At 37.2% G+C, this 19,713-nt stretch overlaps 3 protein-coding genes across 3 annotated transcripts; all 3 read left to right on the top strand.

Annotated features, from left to right (window-relative positions):
- The first annotated feature begins 728 nt into the window (after window positions 1-728).
- On the top strand, window positions 729-5,194 carry LOC130723628 (selenium-binding protein 2-like). The gene is made up of 7 exons (XM_057574737.1): window positions 729-934; window positions 1,302-1,497; window positions 2,381-2,608; window positions 2,936-3,167; window positions 3,286-3,393; window positions 3,505-3,777; window positions 4,791-5,194. The coding sequence occupies exons 1-7, from the start codon at window positions 790-792 to the stop codon at window positions 5,070-5,072; spliced, it is 1,464 nt and encodes a 487-aa protein (XP_057430720.1). The 5' UTR covers window positions 729-789; the 3' UTR covers window positions 5,073-5,194.
- Window positions 5,195-7,366: 2,172 nt separating this feature from the next.
- LOC130723047 (tRNA(His) guanylyltransferase 2-like) lies at window positions 7,367-13,522 on the top strand. Its single transcript, XM_057573970.1, has 3 exons — window positions 7,367-7,471; window positions 7,565-8,957; window positions 12,511-13,522. The coding sequence occupies exons 2-3, from the start codon at window positions 7,647-7,649 to the stop codon at window positions 12,733-12,735; spliced, it is 1,536 nt and encodes a 511-aa protein (XP_057429953.1). The 5' UTR covers window positions 7,367-7,471; window positions 7,565-7,646; the 3' UTR covers window positions 12,736-13,522.
- Window positions 13,523-15,396: 1,874 nt separating this feature from the next.
- LOC130726760 (probable xyloglucan galactosyltransferase GT14) lies at window positions 15,397-17,120 on the top strand. The gene has a single exon (XM_057578067.1). The coding sequence runs from the start codon at window positions 15,542-15,544 to the stop codon at window positions 17,006-17,008; it is 1,467 nt and encodes a 488-aa protein (XP_057434050.1). The 5' UTR covers window positions 15,397-15,541; the 3' UTR covers window positions 17,009-17,120.
- The last annotated feature ends 2,593 nt before the right edge of the window (window positions 17,121-19,713 follow it).

Genomic DNA, 19,713 nt, shown 5'->3' with positions numbered 1-19,713 from the left:
CTCCTCTCTTCTTAATGAATTGATCTTACTCAAAAAAAAAAATGCAATAGTGAGTGAATGGACTAACATTTGAAATATGCATTGTCATGATAGCTTCTTTTTTCTTTTTTATTTTTCTGGTTACTTGTTGTCCGTTGGTTGCAAAATTAAAGAATCTAGACATACGGCATGTCTTCCAAAATAGACAATTAGATGAAAAAACACGTGTCAAGAGTTGGATAACCTCGTTAACTACGAGCATTATCCTTCGTGGACATTTTTGATGCAAAAATGAATAAAGACAACAATACGGACTAAATACAAAACGGATAATTGTTTTTCCTTTTATTTTTTTTTTATCATTCATGGTTTTGAAAAACTTTTTATTCAGATTTAAATTATTTCTAAAAAATTAAAGATAATTTTTTTTTTAGGTAAAGATAATGCCAATATGAACAAAGACAACAATACTGTCTGGATACAAACGGGTAATTGTTTAATTTTTCCTTCTTAATCAGTCATGGTTTTGAATTTTTTTATTTTGATTTAAATTATTTCTAAAAAAATTAAGGTAATTTTAATTACTTTTGTTAGTTACATCATTTCAGTTTATTTTACAACAATTTAAACTAATTTTTTTTAATATTTTGATATTTCAATTTATCCTTAATATATCTTTTCTATATCTAAAGCATACGTGTACGATAGTGACCAACCATATAAGATGTTTGTTTGTGCAGTCATGCATTGTATCTAGTCATTTCTTGCTATCACAGAGACACAGAGAGAGAGAGAGAGAGAGAGAGAGAGATGGCTACTGTGTTGGATCATGGTGTGGTGAATGAGAAAAAAAGTGTTAATGGATGCTGCAAATCAGGGCCAGGTTATGCTTCTCCGATTGAAGCCATGTCTGGTCCCAGAGAGTCTCTGATTTATGTAACTGCTGTCTATGCAGGTAACCAGCCATTCCCCTTCATCTTATGGTTGGTTGTATCATGAAGATTTTGCCTTTGCTACATGTTATTATTAATAAATCTGTTTAATCTGAAGAAGAATTGATGTTGAGTTTATGATAAACGAATCTGAATGATTATATATGACATAAGGAAATCTTACTCTCAAACACCCTTTTATTTTATTAATCTCACTCTCAAATCATAGTGGAGGCTTGATGGTTTGAACTATTTTTTTATTATTGGAGCCCTTTTTTGGTTATTATATTGGCTGATTGAGTTTTGGTCATTTCTTGTGACTTTGGAGTTATAATTTTACTTTTGATTAAATTATAATTGATTATTGATTCATTCAATTCAATAATACAGGTACCGGAATTGAAAAGCCAGATTATTTGGCTACTGTGGATGTGGATCCAAGCTCTCCAACTTACTCAAAAGTGATCCACAGGCTACCTGTTCCTTATGTGGGTGATGAATTGCACCATACTGGCTGGAATTCTTGCAGCTCTTGCCATGGAGACCCATCCGCGGAGCGACGCTTTCTCATTGCACCTTCACTTGTGTAAGAGCCTAAGCATATACTTCCCTTGATCAATATAAAAATTAGGATTGATATAAATATTGGCTGCTGTAGGTACCACTTTGCCTTGATAGGTCATGTTATCTTTTGAAATAAATTTTTATAATTTGCAATTTAGTTTTAATATTTTAGACAATAAGCTGAAGGGTACTGAACTCTCTCTTTGTACAAGGGTACCGGAGAAACGTCCTAAATATTGATGACAATTGGTTGATAGTACTCTTGTGATGCTGAAGAGGATACACCTTTCACAAGTTGATGGTGATGTTATTTTCTTATTTTAAAAATGGGGAGTAACTGACCACACATGTTAGCTGTCTTGATTTAAAATTGGATTGTATAATTGAATAAACTTCTCTGTTATTGTTTTTTTTCCCTGTTATTGATCCTTGGATCAACAAGTAATATTGGCTAGCAAGTTCTGCATTACCTTGTTTGAATGGGACCGTATTCATATGCTCCCTGATAATTCCAGCTTGCAGTATTTCCTCTATAATCTTATGATTTTTCAAAGATATTATGTTATTAGAAAGAGTGAATATAGTGACAAAATTATCTTCATCAAAGAGAGACACAGTAAAGAAACTGTGATTATTTGAAAAGAATGGTGTTATAACAATAAATTAGCAAATATATATTATGTGAACCCCAGCTGCTAATTGTTTCTGTTTTCTCCCTCATTCCTTTATCTTTTCAAATGTTCTGTCATGGCATTTTATCTACCTTAAGAAAGTACTGAAGTTCTGGTAAATATCTGTATTGCCCACTGCTTTGATTCCTAGAAATTTCAATGAAGTTACTATCTTTATTCTAATTAACATTGTTTTTGGCCATCTCTTACAAAGTTTACTTTATCATATTTCAGATCAGGCCGTATATATGTGATTGACACAAAAACAAATCCAAGGTCTCCATCTTTGCACAAAGTTGTTGACCCTGCAGATATCATACAAAAGACTGGATTAGCTTATCCACACACATCTCATTGCCTGGCTTCCGGTGAGCTAATGATCTCATGCCTCGGAGATAAAGATGGGAATGCTGAAGGAAATGGATTTCTTCTTCTTGATTCAGACTTTAATGTCAAAGGAAGGTACAAAGTTATAGATTTTATTCAGAAATGCAGTGATGCTTATCACCACGTCTAAAATACTCAGTTTACCGATCCTTATGCATCTCTGCATGTTCTTGCTTTCTGATTCTGTTGGATCTTCTAGTTTCAATTGCACATTTTGAATTTAGTAACTTTCAATTGCACATTTTGAATTTTGAAATAAATTTATGGTTTAGATGACAGGCATTTTGTGAAACAGTTCTGATTAAATTAAGTGCTTGTGCATTACATGATGTTACATCCTTGGAAACAATTCTATCTGAAACTATTTCAGTATCTAATGTTTGTGTCCTGCAAATTGGTTAGATGGGAGAAACCAGGACACAGTCCATTATTTGGGTATGACTTTTGGTACCAGCCGCGGCACAATACTATGATTAGCACATCCTGGGGTGCTCCTACTGCTTTTACCAAAGGTTTTGACTTACAGCATGTCGCTGATGGATTGTATGGGAGGCATCTACATGTATACAATTGGCCCGGGGGCGAACTGAGACAAACATTGGACCTTGGCAACACAGGGCTCTTGCCTTTGGAGGTAAATTGCTTAACAAAATCTGCAAGATGTTTAACATACACTGTACTTGTACTTGTTTATACTTGTGAACCATTTGCAGAAGTTGACATACTTTGTAACTAATGCACCATAAATACAGATAAGGTTCCTACATGATCCTGCTAAAGACACCGGTTTTGTTGGGAGTGCATTGTCAAGTAACATGATACGGTTTTTCAAAACCCAAGATGGATCATGGAGCCATGAGGTACTATCAAAGGATATTTAGTGTCCATTCTCTTCTTGATAGTGGTTAGTATTGATACTTCAACAAAGGTATTTCGACCAATAATACTAATAGACTATGCTTGCATTGTAGCTTGCAATACCAGTGAAACCACTGAAAGTGCAAAACTGGATTCTTCCTGAGATGCCTGGGCTTATAACAGATTTTCTGATTTCTCTTGATGACCGGTTTCTGTATTTCGTAAACTGGCTTCACGGGGATATAAGGCAGTATAACATTGAGGACCTTAAGAATCCTGTGCTGACTGGCCAACTATGGGTTGGAGGCCTTATCCAGAAAGGAAGCCCTGTAGCAGCTATAGGAGAAGATGGTAAAACTTGGCAATCTGATGTTCCAGAGATTCAGGTTGGTGCTATTTCACTTTTCAATTTCATATTCCTATTTTCAAACTCATTGCATAACATGTTTGGGTTTAATTAGTTGGATGAATGTAAACAAATTTCTTAACAATTTTTAAGGTTTTGCTTTCAAGAGTGTAGTGAAAATTGAGAAGAGTGAAATGTGACTCTAATTGTTAGTGCAGAGTGCCCATTGCCTTCAAAGAGAAAAATTGTGCTTGGATAATATTTCATAGCAAAGAATATGGATGAATATAAGGATCCAATTTCAGGCACCGGACTTGAGTCCCACATTAGAAGTATGAGATTTTGGCGTGGGGTTTATTAGGCTTTGGGATCTCCAAATGTAGAGACTAGCTTTTTGCAGAATGTTTCTTCCAATTTTTTTATCAAATTGTATGAGAGCCTTCAACCAGGTAGTTTCACTTCACCCAGCCTTCAACCAGAAAAGTGTGTTGGGTTTAGCTCTCCAACTAAAAAGACTACTTTTGTGTATTTACTTGGACTTGTACACTATTTTTAATCCATTAAAGAGAGTAAAACTAGACTTGGTATGTTAATATGAAACGGTAGTTGCTTCATGTTCACCTTGTGTAGAAGCATATATTGCTTCACACTTGTTCCAGTTTTTACCTCATGCACACCATATGAATTTCACATTAATGTAGCATGTTCACTTTGTGTTATTTATTCAACTCTTGTGCCATGTTAGATCTATTTTCCCCCAGATAGCACAGTGATGTATTGAATAAACTCATTCACAACTGACTAAACATTCATGTAAATCCAGAATAAGGTCTCACTACTCTGTAGCATGTCATTTCCTCTAGTGCAGTTGAAATACTTGATTTTGTGGCTGCAATTTCAGTTGTAGACTGTAATTTAAAACCACTCTCTCCATGAGTAGAACTAAGTTAACTGGTATCAAATGAACAAAGACAAAAAAGTGGGAAGCCGAAAAAGAATAAGCTTATTTGTGCTCCTCTGTTGCATGTACTGAATTCTTATTATACTTTTCAGGGACAAAAGCTGAGAGGGGGCCCTCAGATGATTCAACTGAGCTTGGATGGGAAGAGGCTGTATGTTACTAACTCACTGTTTAGTGCTTGGGATAAACAATTTTATCCAGGGCTTGTAGAGAAAGGATCCCATATATTGCAGATTGATGTTGACACTGAGAAAGGTGGCCTGAAAATCAACCCCAACTTCTTTGTTGACTTTGGAGCTGAGCCTGATGGTCCTGCCCTTGCCCATGAGATGAGATATCCTGGTGGTGACTGCACTTCAGATATATGGATTTAAGTTCAAATGTCATATTAGTGTTTATTTTCATTTTTAAGAGTTATATTCACCTCCAAAACTTCCATGTCTCGGATCATTTCTTTGTGATTACCACCAAACTTAATAAATTGTAGGGTTATATATATTTTTGCTCCGTAAATGTTGGTTCGTTTGATTTTAGTCTCTCACAGAACAAAGTTGCATTTGGTTCATATGACTAGAGAATTGTTTAATTTTGGTCCTCGCCTAAATCTAAGCTCAAGCGAATTGCTTACATTCCGGTGAGCGTTTACATGGCCTTATCCACATGTGGTTTGATGTTGAGAAACAGAAGAACAAGATGATAGTGAGCTAGGGTTATAGAGAAGACAAACCTTCTCTTTCTAAGTTTGAACTTAGAGAGCACAAAATGAGAGAATGGTGCGCGATTTCTTAGGAGTGTAGCCTTTATAAGGGTAGTGCAAGCCTTAACTCTTGAGCTAGCTTTTGTGGGACTTCTAACACACCCCCTCACGTCCAGGACTGAACAACCTAGAACATGAGATCAACAACAACGGGTGGCCCAATTATACGAGGTCTCCACAACAAACAACAAATGGATCTAGGATAGGCTCTGATACCATATATAAGTGTTTCAAAGAATAATTCTGAAACATGAAACCCTATTCTATTAAAGGAATGCTATAATTCCTTTCTTAAATTAAGGAAATAATATTTGCACTCCTAATTTACAGTTAACATAGAATTTGACCCACTAATTTAGCTAACAGAATATTTGACTTATCTTAAAGTGTAGGCTTATATAGAGTTCGGATTTGAGAGAGTGAGAGATTGAGTGATTACTTGGTATATGAACTTGCACATTCGACCCTGTGTGCAAGGTGATTGTTGTGTTAAAAATACATATGTAAAGAATAAGTGCACTTTATCGCTCAAGTAATATAGGATTGAAAGTCCAACAAATCATCGTACCTATGATCCAAGGAATGATTTCGTTCATTGTTTAGGCGATCAACATTTGAAAAAGGTTGTGTCATGCAATAGAATAAAAGAAAAACAAATAAATAGAACATAAGATTAGATAAGAGAAGTCTCAAAATTGCTAGTATTCAATTTATATCCCCATATATATATATACTAGAATCTGTACCCGAGCGATACACTTTTTGCCTTTAAGATTGACAAATATTGTTTGAAAAAAAAATATTTACATGATACTATTAACATAGTCAAATTGTAATTCCTATCTAATGTTATAAATGACAACTTAATTATGTTCATGACACAATTACCATAGAATATACCAATATATATATATAATATATATATATATATATATATTATAAACTGCACTTTGGGTCCCAACGTTGTCCATTCGTGTGATTTTGGTCCCAAACGAAAATCATTAGCATTTCTCATCCCAAACGTTAACTGATGTTTTAAGTTTTAGTTTTCCATCAACCTTCCGTGAGAAAACGTGACGTGGACATTTTAATTGAGTTGACAACACATGTTGGAGAGAGAAAGAGGACAGGGATGAGTTGGCTTGTCATGTGCATCTCATGTGACCATGGATTGGGAACATAATCCCTAATTTGAAAACCTAGGGACCATATTCACACCATTGAAAACACATCAAGACCTAGGTTTCGACGAAGAAGACAAAAACGACGATGGAAGTCTGCAATCGACATGGGAAGGACTTGGAAGAACGTAACCCCAAAGAAGAACCTTGACAAAGATGGTAAAAAGAAGCTTACCCCGAGGAAGAACATGGTGGGTGTATCGCTCCGATTTCTCGAGATTAAAATTGTAATATCAACAAAGTTATAAAGATATTTAATGACAAACGAAAATTTCAAACGAATTAAAATCTTCCTTTGATAAAAGCCAAAATGACAATTGTACAAAACACAAGTTCAAAGTCAGGAAACTACTATTATTCCTCCCAAGTCAACGCACAAGAGAACATCTAGGACAATGATGACCTTTAATTTTGATGAAGTTCGATGATAAAAATAAATAATATTAAATTTTTTGTTTAGTAAGGTGTAATCATTTAAAAAGGTCAAATGAAATGATAAGTTATACAGTGTATAACCAAACGTTGTATAGTATTAAATTTTTATCAAGCCTAATACTATCAGACCTTATACTATAACAGGCTATGGCATGAAGAAAGGGATGTTAACATTTTTCATGTTGAAAGTGTAAAAAATATTTATTACAATTATTATCTTTTTAGCTTTTTGGTGTTTTTTTATGGAACCCAAATTTTCTGAACAAAATTCGAAAATTAGAACCGTTGTCTTAAATCTCTCACACACTTTGAAACGCTAAACCCTGCTGAAACTCGTCGCCGCAGCAGCCGCCGTGTCGTCTCTCTCGGGTTCATCATCATCATCGTCTCCAAACTCCAGGTTCGCGAGCTTCATTCTGCTCATTGCATAGTATTTGAAGTGAATGCCTAGTATTGAAGGTTTTTTTTTTTGTGTGTGAATGAATTGATGCAGGTTTTTATGAATAATGATGAGGACACCAAGTGTTTGATGATTTTCCTGTGAGAAGAAAGAGACCACAGCTTTTGTGTGCAGTATGGCAAATAGTAAATATGAGTATGTCAAGTGTTTTGAACTTGAGGATGAGGTTTTGTTTCCCAATCTCATCCTAGTTTGGATCAGTGCCTGTAAACTTCATAAGCCTCATGATGTAAATGTCTTGAAATTGATGAACTCTTGCGCTGTTGCGGTGCTTCAAGAGTATGCGGATGTGGTTTTTGCATATGGGTTCAGTGATGAGTACACTTTTGTTTTCAAGAAGACTTCCCAGTTCTACGAAAGGCGTGCTAGCAAAGTGTTATCGATCATCACTTCTTTTTTCTCAGCAATATTTGTGAGAAAATGGGGGGAATTCTTCCCTCAGAAGAAACTGCAATCTCCTCCGTTTTTCCACGGGCGAGTCATAGCTTGTGCGTCCATAGAAGCCGTTCAAGCATATCTTTTTTGGAGGCAAAGTATCTGTCATTTGAATAATCAACATGACCAATGCCTTTGGCGTCTTGTTGAACGCGGGATGAGTGAGGAGGAAGCGCTGGATTTCATCAATTGTGCTCAGAAACGCGACCTAAATGATCTTTTATTTGATGAGTTCCATGTCAATTACAATGAACTAGAGCCGATATTCCGACAAGGTTCCTGTATTTTAAAGACAGTGGTAGAGGATGTTGTGAAGTACGCAGATAATGGGGATCCAATTAAAAGGCACCGGAGAAAGATAATCACCGTGCATTCCAAGAAAATAGCAAGTAAAAGATTTTGGAATGAGCAGACTATTCTTGTGAAGGAACTTGGTTGTTTTGCGGAGGAGATTAACAATGTGAAACCAGAGTATGTGAGGTCCTTTGAATTTGATAGCAAGTTGATGCCATCTACGTGGATTGTAGTTCGCATAGATGGATGCCACTTTCACAGATTTTCTGAGATGCACGACTTTGCAAAGCCAAATGATATTAGAGCTCTTAACCTGATGAATTCTTGTGCAGTAGCTGTGGTGGAAGAGTTTAGGCAGGCCATAGTCTTTGCCTATGGGGTTAGTGATGAGTATAGCTTCATTCTTAAGCAATCCAGTGATATTTATCAAAGGAGAGCTAGTAAAATCATTTCAGCTATTGTGTCTTTCTTCACATCAACCTATGTGATGAGATGGAAAGATTTCTTCCCACAAAGTGAGTTAAAGTATCCTCCTTCTTTTGATGCACGAGTAGTTTGCTACCCATCAGCTAAAATTATAAGGGACTATCTTTCATGGAGGCAAGTGGATTGCCACATCAACAATCAGTATAACACTTGTTTCTGGAAGCTTGTTGCATCTGGAAAAAGCAAAAGGGAAGCGCAGCATAGTTTGAAGGTGTTAGGAACCCGGTTTTCAGCAAGGAAATGTAGAAACAATATTAGATACTAGGAATAGAACTAGAAAATAGAGATGGAATTGCATAATATCACTGAACCCTCTGGTAGAAACCCAGAAGCAGTGCTGCAGAAGATTACAGGGAAAAGGAAAAACGAAAAGATAGCAGAGGCAAATTAGAGAGTGCCTCTATTCTCTCCCAAGTCCCAAGCCTAAACCCAATTCAAGCCTAACCTCTCTCTCACAATACACGCTTATATAGCCATTCTCACCTCAGCATTCTCTCTCTTTCACACTCCTAGCACCCTGAAGATACTGCCACATCAGCTTGGCAGTTATCACTAGTGGGAATCAATTTTATTTCCCTTTCTACCCTTCCTAACAAATACCTTAGCAATACTAGGACTACTAATATCTGGGTTCCTATCATCTCTCCCTTCCTCAAAAACATCCTTGTCCTCAAGGATGGAAGTTGGAAACATTCCTTCATGGCTGCCAAGGACTCCCATGAGCTGTCAGAATCAGGTAGGGTCTTCCACTTCATAGGCACTTCCCTATCTCCCTGCTGTCCAGATCTTGAAATCAGTAGTTGTTCAAGTTCAGGTTGCAGTTCCCCCTCTTCATTTAAGCAAGACAGAAGAGGTTGACTCAGTAATACACCTCCTGAATCTCATTGTTTGAAACAGGATGTAGACCAAGTCGTTGCTGAAAAATAAGAACAACCTCCAGGGTCCCATGTATTCATCTTGCATTCAATCGCAACAAGCAACCCAAGCAATAGAGTCTTAGCTGCTATCATATGTGTCCAGGACTTGCTAAAAATTTCCTCAGCAAAATCAGCTTGTGTGCAAGCATAGCAGACAGCCTGGGCAACAAGGTCAGATGTCCTCACCCTTCTAGAGATGAACATATGGCTAGAGATCACCGGTTGTTGTTCAGTCTCTTCATTGGCCCTCTTGACATCAAGTGTACTACAAGTCATTGTGGTAATAATGCAGACAGCTGTGTTCTTCATTCTTACTCTTACTGTAACTATGTCACCTTCCCCCTCAATGAGCTTCTGAATTTCCTGGGTCAACCTTCCGTATTCCAACGAGCAAATGACATAGGAGGGGTCCATGTGCTTCTCCATTGGAATGTTATTTGTGTTTTTAGCAACTGCTTTAACAACTCTCAATATCATGTAAATTACACAAGAGTCTAGTAAGCATGACTTAGAATCTTTCTGCCACTTCACATACCAAATTCCATCTGTGTTGTGAAAGGAAACAGCTTGTACCCCTTGCTTGATCATCTCATTAGGAGTAAGAGCTTTTAAAGTACTGCAGAATGGTATTTTAGATTGTACCTGGAGCTGTATTATTGTTGGAAAATCCACATCTATACTCACTTCTACTGAGAGCCTTCTAATCCAGGGAAAACGCAAACCCGAACCAGTTGTGGCTACTTCAACAATAGCAATTTCAACCCGACATATCTGAAGTGTGAGAATCCATGAAGAATTCTTATTACACTTTTCAGGAGGATGAGGCAATTCCACCATGCCATTTTCAATTTCCCAGTAGAGTTGTGCTACCATCATGTTATCTTCTCCAGAAACCTCTAAAGGACCTCTTAGAACAGGTCTAGACCCAACCTTGCTATTAGTAAGTAATGATAAAATTAGATGTTGGGCTTCAATCAAATTTCCAAGTTCAGACAAGTTCAAAAAGCTTTGTCCACGAACTCCCAAGTTTGCATTAGAATGAATAAGAGATGAATCTTTGAGAACTTGTAGGTTGCTAGCCTCAAAGAAGGATATTTGAACAATTGAACCATGTTTAGCATCCATAAACATCTTGGGATTCAACCATAGATGAACTATAACACAAGTACGAAGAACTCCACATATCTGATTCCCTTTTTGAGAAGGCTTATTTCTATTTTCAGTTATTGGGCCACAATCTATTGATTCATATAATGGGCCCAAATTTTGTAACTTTCTCTCTATTTTGCCAAAAGCAATCAGAAGTTTAAGAAGCAAATTACCTGTTGCAACACAGCTACTATCACGTTGGGCCAGGCCCATTATGCTGAGAGAAGGGTCCAATTCCTGTTTCACCCACTTTGCCCATGCACTTGCCTTCTGACGTCTAGAAACTTCTGCTATCTTCTCTCTCATTCTCGTCGCCGGTGTAGCTTTGTCCTCCGACCTCGCCGGCGCCGGCGTTGTGGCGTACGCCGCCGGATTACATCCACAGTCCAAGTACTCCGGTGGTTTTGGTGGTGGATGTTTTTGAGTTTGCTTCCATTTTGCTCCTCTGAGCGTCTCTTCAACCACCGCATGACACGACTTATCTGGTGGTTGTGGTGGTGGCAAATTGGCCAATCCGCTTTCCGTTGCCTGCAGAGTATACAACCGTTGGTCGTAAACTGACCTTGTCCTCGTTATGAACATGGGCGTCGCCGATGTTAGCGCTGCCCCACGATATGATTGGTCTGGTGGTACTTGTTCGATCTTCTTCTCTTCCTGATTTATCATCTCCGGTGGTGGTGGTTGCTTGACACTTAGCATCACTCCCGCCGCCTCACCTCTTGATTCCTGAAGAGTGTCGCAGATCTGGAGTTTCGCAGCAATGGTCATCTCTTCCCTTGCAACGATGATGTTCTCTGTCAGATCCTCTTCAGTTTCCTCATTCTCTGAAATCCAGTCACCTTCGAACCGTTCATCACCAGTGCAACGAAACTTGACCCATTCTTCACACCAATTTCTTCTCAGTTCCAGGTTTGTGGCTTTGGCTTTTCTGGTTTCATCCGTCTGTTTTTCTTCCTCCCCAGTATCTTGAACTGGATCTGGCAGAAACAAATCAGAATCTGGTTCGAATTTTCTGAGTAGAGCTATCACAAAATCCATCCATGTTGCCCTCTGATTTCTTCTTTTCCAGTCGTTCCACCAAAGGAGAGCATCACGCGTCAATGCCTTCTCCGCCACTGAGAATTTCTTCTCCTCTGATATTCCCTTGGCCTCACAGTACTGCTCTACGGTGATGATCCATCCATAAGCCACTCTTCCATCAAATTCTGGAAACATCTTAGCAAATCAAAGGCTACCACAGCACCTAGATCGGTGCTCTGATACCAATGTTAGGAACCCGGTTTTCAGCAAGGAAATGTAGAAACAATATTAGATACTAGGAATAGAACTAGAAAATAGAGATGGAATTGCATAATATCACTGAACCCTCTGGTAGAAACCCAGAAGCAGTGCTGCAGAAGATTACAGGGAAAAGGAAAAACGAAAAGATAGCAGAGGCAAATTAGAGAGTGCCTCTATTCTCTCCCAAGTCCCAAGCCTAAACCCAATTCAAGCCTAACCTCTCTCTCACAATACACGCTTATATAGCCATTCTCACCTCAGCATTCTCTCTCTTTCACACTCCTAGCACCCTGAAGATACTGCCACATCAGCTTGGCAGTTATCACTAGTGGGAATCAATTTTATTTCCCTTTCTACCCTTCCTAACAAATACCTTAGCAATACTAGGACTACTAATATCTGGGTTCCTATCAGAAGGGTGCTCAACTGCAAAAGAAAATTGAGGAATTGGGTATTCACTACAATGAGTTACCAATGATGTTCCGACATGGATCCTCGGTTTTCTGGGACAAGGTAGACAATGTAATCATTCACCAGGAGAATGATGGAGAGTCTTCTGAAAGTAATGTAAAGGTCATTGTAGAACATATTGACATCATTGGACCAGCCTTTTGGTCAGAACGCCCAGAGATCCTTGACTAAAAGCTATACATGAAGTGTTACATTGTATTTCCTAATGAAAGTATTTTTTTTTATTCTTGCTGCTCATTTTTTCAAAGTTTTTTTTAACATTTTGGATTATATATTATAATATTTTCTTATTTAGTACACATGATACCGGGAAGTACTATATACAATTTATCTTCGTGGGTCAAATATGCATGTAAGCCTCACATGACATCAACTTAAATTCCAATGTTCCTTCTAGTCACCTCATCATTTTAGTGATGATGTCAAGTGTCAACTTTTACTTCACTCATTTCCTTTTCATATAGTCTCGTTTGATCTATTATGTTCAAATTGGGGGACTGAATGAGAGAGCAGCTTCTCATATGGAGAGTCTATTTCTTGCACTCTTTGGTAGAGGACTCCAGGTGTTTCTACAATCTCAACTTTGTCTTCTCATCTCTTGGCGATATCAATTTTTTAATTCTTCCTTTTAAAACGTCCTTTCAACTCTCTTTTCAATTACACAGGCTATTTGAGTAACAAGCAATTGTTTGGTGCCCATGAGTGAGTTGGCGTCTTACCCTTTAAAGTAACAAAGCCAATGAAGATCCTACTTGGGCTTAGTTTGCTACTCAATACCTTGCCTTTGATGACTAATTGAAGGTATCTTCACAAGCTGGACAAAGGGTTATGGTTTTGTAAGGTTTACTAATGAGAGGGAACAAGTTTGAGCTGTAACTGAAACTCAAGGGGTTCTTTGTTCAACAAGAACCATGTGTATTGGATCAGCCTTTAATAAATACCCTGATACAAGCCAAAAGTATGTCCCTTTCATATTTATATATACAGGCATTTTAATGCAAATATCTGCTTGATATGCTGCATTCAGAAAAAGGATGAATTGTTCGTATCATATATCAACTTTGTTAGTATCATATGTTTGTAACTTATCTAATACCTTTTTTCATCTCCCCTGCATTAATGATTTAATTCTACAGTTTTCTCATTGGAGCGCTTACAACCTGGTTTGACCAAATTCTTTCTGGAGGTATGTTCGACCCTAATCATTGTGTTGTAAGAACTTGGATCCATTCACTGATTTACTCGTTTTGTCAAATTTTCTTAATAAGAACAATCTTTCTTAGATGATTATACTATACAGAACTCATATATGTGTTGTAAGAACGAAGAACTTGATTCATTCTAATTTAACATTTGTTAGTAGCATCTTATTGTAGGTGTTTTGCTTGTACTTTGATGCCGTAAGGTAGAAGTCACAGTCCTCAACACATTTAGCTACAACCATTTTTGGATCATTTTTTTTCCAAATATACATTCTTTATGTTCTGCAAGGCAATAATCCTTCACTGCATTCTTAAGAAGAGCAGCAGATGTCAAAATTTGACATTTCTCAAATCTAACCTCAGTGTCCTCTTCACTTTGCTTAATCTCGGGAAACTTGGGCCTCTCCTCAAAATCTGAATCAGTTCCAAGTGGAGTGTCTAAGTCTGAAGAGTCTCCATCCTCATTTTCAAAATCTTCAAAGTTGGTATAGTTGGGGTTTTGCACAAAGCTCATCAGTTACTGCTTCATATTCTCCAGTTGGCAGAACAATTGTACACTCTCACCTCTCATCATAGTGTGAGTCATCAAGGCTGACATCATCAGGTTCTTCATCACCACTTATTGCTTCCTAATCTTCATTTAAGCTGTCATCATCTGATATATGCTCCATTTCTCCCCTCACATCCTCTGGGTGTTGCTCCCTTTCTACCCACACAACTTTTGGCTATTCAACCCTTTCTACCCTCACACTAGCCATTGACAAGAATCTCGACGAAGAACCGTGCGATGAATCTACGTCGGAGAAGAGATCGATGACCTTCACAGATTCACAAGATACTTCAAGGGGGGGAATCGCACAAAGAACACGAGAAGCTTGCTAATTTTGGTGGATTGAATCTGACTTGGGATTAGGGTTAAAATGTTTTAACCATGTGATTCAATTAAATTTTTCGTTTTCTTTTTCTTTTTAAGGTTAATATGCTAAAAAAAGGAGGTGCATGAAACATGGGTGCAAATAGCAAGTCACGTCAGCCAGCTCTGTCAATCTTTAAACGACTCACTAACAGAAGGGGTTAATTTTCACAAATTGAAACATGAGGGAGTAAATGTGCTCATTTTAAACATGTGGGAGACAAATTGCACATAGGTGAAAATTCAAGGAGCACGTGCAATTAAGCTAACCTTTTAACATGTAAATACTTTCATTGTAAACCTAAAAAAATTAGTTTTTCGTATAATTTAAAGTACATTTTTCCTAATTTTTGAAAATAATTTTATGAGTAAACATATAAATAAATTGCGTGAAATTTTGTTGGTTATGTGATATTCTATTGTGTTGTGGTTTTTTTTTACAATATTTATTAAACATGTCTAAATATTTAGAGCAAACTCCGCCTTACAACGCACCTACACACATACATCTCAAAAGCTGATATTGTCTAAGTAATATGTTGATCAATCTACCCTTGAAAACGTAAGATTTAAATAATGCAATTAAAAGTTGTTTTTCTTAACGGAGAGGAAGTGGAATACTAAGTAATTACTAATTAGATTAGTAGGTGAGTGGGTATAACTATAATTATTGTTATTTATTCAACAAAGGGTAGAAAGTATGATAAAATGCTTTGGTTAGTTATGTAAAACAACTATAGTTTTATAGTTTTGATACAAATTAAAAAAAAAAGTAAACCTTCAATGATTTTGGAATGGAGAAAATAGCAACTATCATACATCTCAAAAGCTGATATTGTCCTTGACTTTGCACTGATGTTAAATGCAGACGATCACAACCTCTGAGCAAGTTTCTCTGACTGTCACACACCTGAATCAAAGATCAATGGAAAAGCCAACCATCTTCACCCGAAGTTGCCCCAATCACAAGCTCTTGTTCTTATCTCTCATCTCCTTTCTCCTCTGCTCTTTACTCATATTCCTTGATTATTCAGCCACATTTCATGGTCCCAAACACTGGCTCTCAAACACCGCCACAAACCCGTGCAAGGACCGCTACATTTACATTCACGAGCTTCCTCCACGCTTCAACCGCCACATTCTCGAGAATTGTCACTCCCTCACCAGAGGCACCGACAAGCCCAACATGTGTCCGTACATGGTGAACCTCGGTTTGGGTCCTGAAATCACAAACAGTTGTTATGAAACCAACCAGTTCATGCTGGAGATCATTTTTCACAACAGGATGAGGAAGTACAATTGTTTGACCAATGATTCCTCCCTTGCCTCTGCAATCTTTGTCCCGTTTTATGCTGGTCTTGACGTGAGTCGCTTTCTCTGGGTTTCTAATCTGACAGAAAGGGACTCCTCTGGTCAAGAACTTCTTCAATGGCTGGTGAACAAGCCTGAGTGGAAGAAAATGTGGGGGAGAGATCATTTCCTTGTTTCTGGGAGGATTTCTTGGGATTTGAGGAGGCAATTTGATGATGAGTCTTACTGGGGTAGCAAGTTTAGATTCTTCCCTGAATCCATGAACATGTCAATGTTGGCTGTTGAAGCTAGTTCATGGAACAATGACTATGCTATACCATACCCAACTTCATTCCATCCCAGAAATGAAAGTGAAGTTTTCCAATGGCAGAGTAAAATTCTACATCGAAAGCGGCCATATTTGTTTTCTTTCACCGGTGCTCCGAGGCCTGAACTTGAAAATTCCATCAGAGGGAAGATCATAGACCAATGCAGAGGCTCTAATGCTTGCAGGTTCATTGATTGTAGCTATGGTAAAGAGAAATGTGATGATCCAATTAATGTTATGAAGGTGTTTGAAAAATCTGTGTTCTGTTTGCAGCCTCCAGGGGACTCGTACACTAGAAGATCAATTTTTGATTCCATGTTGGCTGGTTGTGTTCCTGTTTTTTTTCATCCTGGTACAGCTTATTCACAGTATCTGTGGTATTTTCCAAAGAACAGGACTAAGTACTCTGTGTATATACCAGTGAAGGATGTGAAAGAATGGAATGTTTCTGTAGATAAGGTGTTGCTGGGAATTTCAGAAGATGAGGTGGTTGCAATGAGAGAGGAGGTTATAAAGCTGATTCCAAGGATAATTTATGCAGATCCTAGGTCCAATTTAGATAACCTTGAAGATGCATTTGATGTTGCAGTTAAAGGGATACTTGAAAGGATAGAGATAGTAAGGGAATTAATAAGGAATGGGAGAGATCCTAGTGTTGGTTTTGCAGATGAAGACCATTACAAGTACACATTTTCAGATAATTACAGCTGAAGAAAAATATATTATAGGGCATGTATTCTGGCATTTCTGATTCATACTTAAGATGATACATAGTGGAACAACAGCATTTCTGATTCATAATTGATTCATCATGCTTTGCTTACATTTATCATGTATTTTGTTAAACATGTTACATATTATAATTTACCACATAGGTACAGACTCTAGTAATAGTTACTATTTGTTTGCCGACATTGAGTTAACTTTGTACTGAGCTGCAGCTCTGTGTTTTACCGACATGGGCATGGGAAGCATGTGAATGTCATGTAATGTGACTGATGGATGAATGAATGAGCCATTGAAACATGGAAATGTACATGGCCTAACATCACAGTGTCGCATTCAAGGAGGAGAGGAGAAAAATAATAACAGGCCGGGCATTGAAGGAGTAGACCCCAATTCCCCTATTATCGCCTGTAATTAAGGACACTTTCCGCGAGTACCTCAAAAGACAGACACCGTTACGGCGTTACCTCTCTTCTTTTCTAAAAATGGTCAAACAGACCACTTTCCTTTTAGAAAATGAAAGTAGTCTCTTACTTTTACTTTGCCTGAGTTTTTTTGAAACCACTTTGCCAAAGTTACCTGTTACTTTGTTTTTGGGCTTAAACATCTTTTTGAGCTAAATTAACCTCTGAGTTTGATTTTAGTTTTTCTAAGAAAAAATGACGTCATTTTACAATTACTGACGGTTTTTGACTGTCACTAAACTTTATTTTTCCTCAAAGGGACTAAAATCAAACTCACGTACAAACTCATAGACTAATTTTACCATTAACCCTTTGTGTATGACTCGTGTCATCTATTTTAGTCTTGAATTTACATGCAGTTTGAGGTTGTTTGTTGTATGGATCGTGTATGTGCCAAATATTTTGTGACATGAGCTTTACTTGGGTGCTTAAACGCTATTTTTAGACCATGGATAACTAGTTGGTGAAATTCGGGAACACAGAGTACGACACGTGGACTTTTGATGTGGCGATGCAGAGGAGTACATATTGAAGTACCGCTAGGCAGCAAGAAGCTTGAGGCGGTGAAGACGAGGATCTTGAAGTCTCGTACTGCGTGAAACTAATTTTGAATTTATTTTGTCGTTAAATTTTGGAATAAATCTTTTACGTCGTTATTATTTTATTTGGAATTTTCGAATATATATTATATAATTATTGGGTATTATTTAAATATTATGATATGGTAAGAGTTTGAAAATCTTAAAAAGTTAAATTGGAAATGTTTTATCAAGCGAGAGCTTAAAGATAAACTCATTTAAATTCAAGTAAGACTCTTGGGTTGTTCTGTCTAAGGAAATAGGTTTTTAATCAAGCATTGTGTTGTACCTTACTTTTCAGGGAACTTCTAGGATTGTTGCTTGGGTCATGATGGGTCTGTTTTCGAAAATAACATCACCTTTTTGAAAAAATTCCGAACTAGTCCTTAGACTTGTTGGGTTACTAATATGATCCATAATTTAGAAATTGGGGCGTTACATAGCTAATAAACGAAAAGTTGCCCTCACCTTAGGAGCTTTCCTTCCTAAGCTCTGACTCTGATCCGATCATGTCTTTGCGTTTCGCGTCAGCTCGCTTCCTTCCTTTCTGTAGCACTATCGCAATGCACTTATGTTCTTCGTACCCTCCACAAGTACACTAAATGTAGTCACTAACTAACTTAACTTACTAACTCGTGGTCGAGAGTTACAACTTCAACATGTTCTAAGAGTTCTACAAGCAACTGACTCGATTAACCACGCAACCGCAAGTTAAAACTCAATATCCTTAATGGCTACAAACCATTATGATGAATCTCAAAGACATTTTCATCACAACAATCTACAACAACAATATCCAACGCTCCAAGAAACTTTTGACTTAGTCAATCGACTTTAAAACCACACATTCATATTTTTGCTAAAATAGAAAAGCGCATACAATTAATATTTTCTCCTCTCATTTTCCTTAGAGTCCTCTATCTCTATTTAGAATATTCATTGAGACATTTGCACAAGTACACACACATAAATCTTTTTACTAAAGCAATTAACGCAACAACTTAAAATAACAATTTTCCTTTTCTTTATCACAACCATCTCTCTATTCCATGCATGAAAGGTAACAGCCTTAAACTCTACTAAAATCTCTTTCACAGTTCTCATTGTCCTCCTGACTTACTTATCAACCCATTTATGTGCAACATAACGCATTGTACACAACTCTTTCAAGTTTATTCATCAACTCGATCATTTATTCTCCTTTAGCATTCAAACAATATATTCATACTTAAGATGCATGGTTCTTAACAAACAGGACTCATACCAAAAGAATGACATAGTTTGAGAAAAGAAAGATAAGTTAATTTTAATTCATCATGCGGTTTTAGAGTTGGTAACTAAAAGAAAAGAATAAATTTTTTTTTTTCATAAATCAAAGTAACATTCATGAATCAATGGAGTACAAGGGGTACTCCAATCCCGTGGGGAATTCATGATTTATCTAGTTTATACAATCAAAAATCAAGAAGCCTATATTGGAAGATGCTCAAGAAATCCATAGTACCCACAAAAACAGAGTGCGATCAAAACAAGTAAATTCGGAATGTCAAAATTGACTTATATTATTAAATTGAAATGTAGATCAGTAACAAAACGAGCTGTCAAATTCTCAAACAGTTGAATAAAATCAACAAAAAATAAACTTCAA

Source organism: Lotus japonicus, chromosome 6 (genome assembly GCF_012489685.1).
Source record: "Lotus japonicus ecotype B-129 chromosome 6, LjGifu_v1.2".
In the NCBI taxonomy this organism is placed as follows: domain Eukaryota; kingdom Viridiplantae; phylum Streptophyta; class Magnoliopsida; order Fabales; family Fabaceae; genus Lotus; species Lotus japonicus.
Note: the sequence above shows the minus strand (reverse complement) of the source record. Positions and strands in the feature narration are given on the sequence as shown.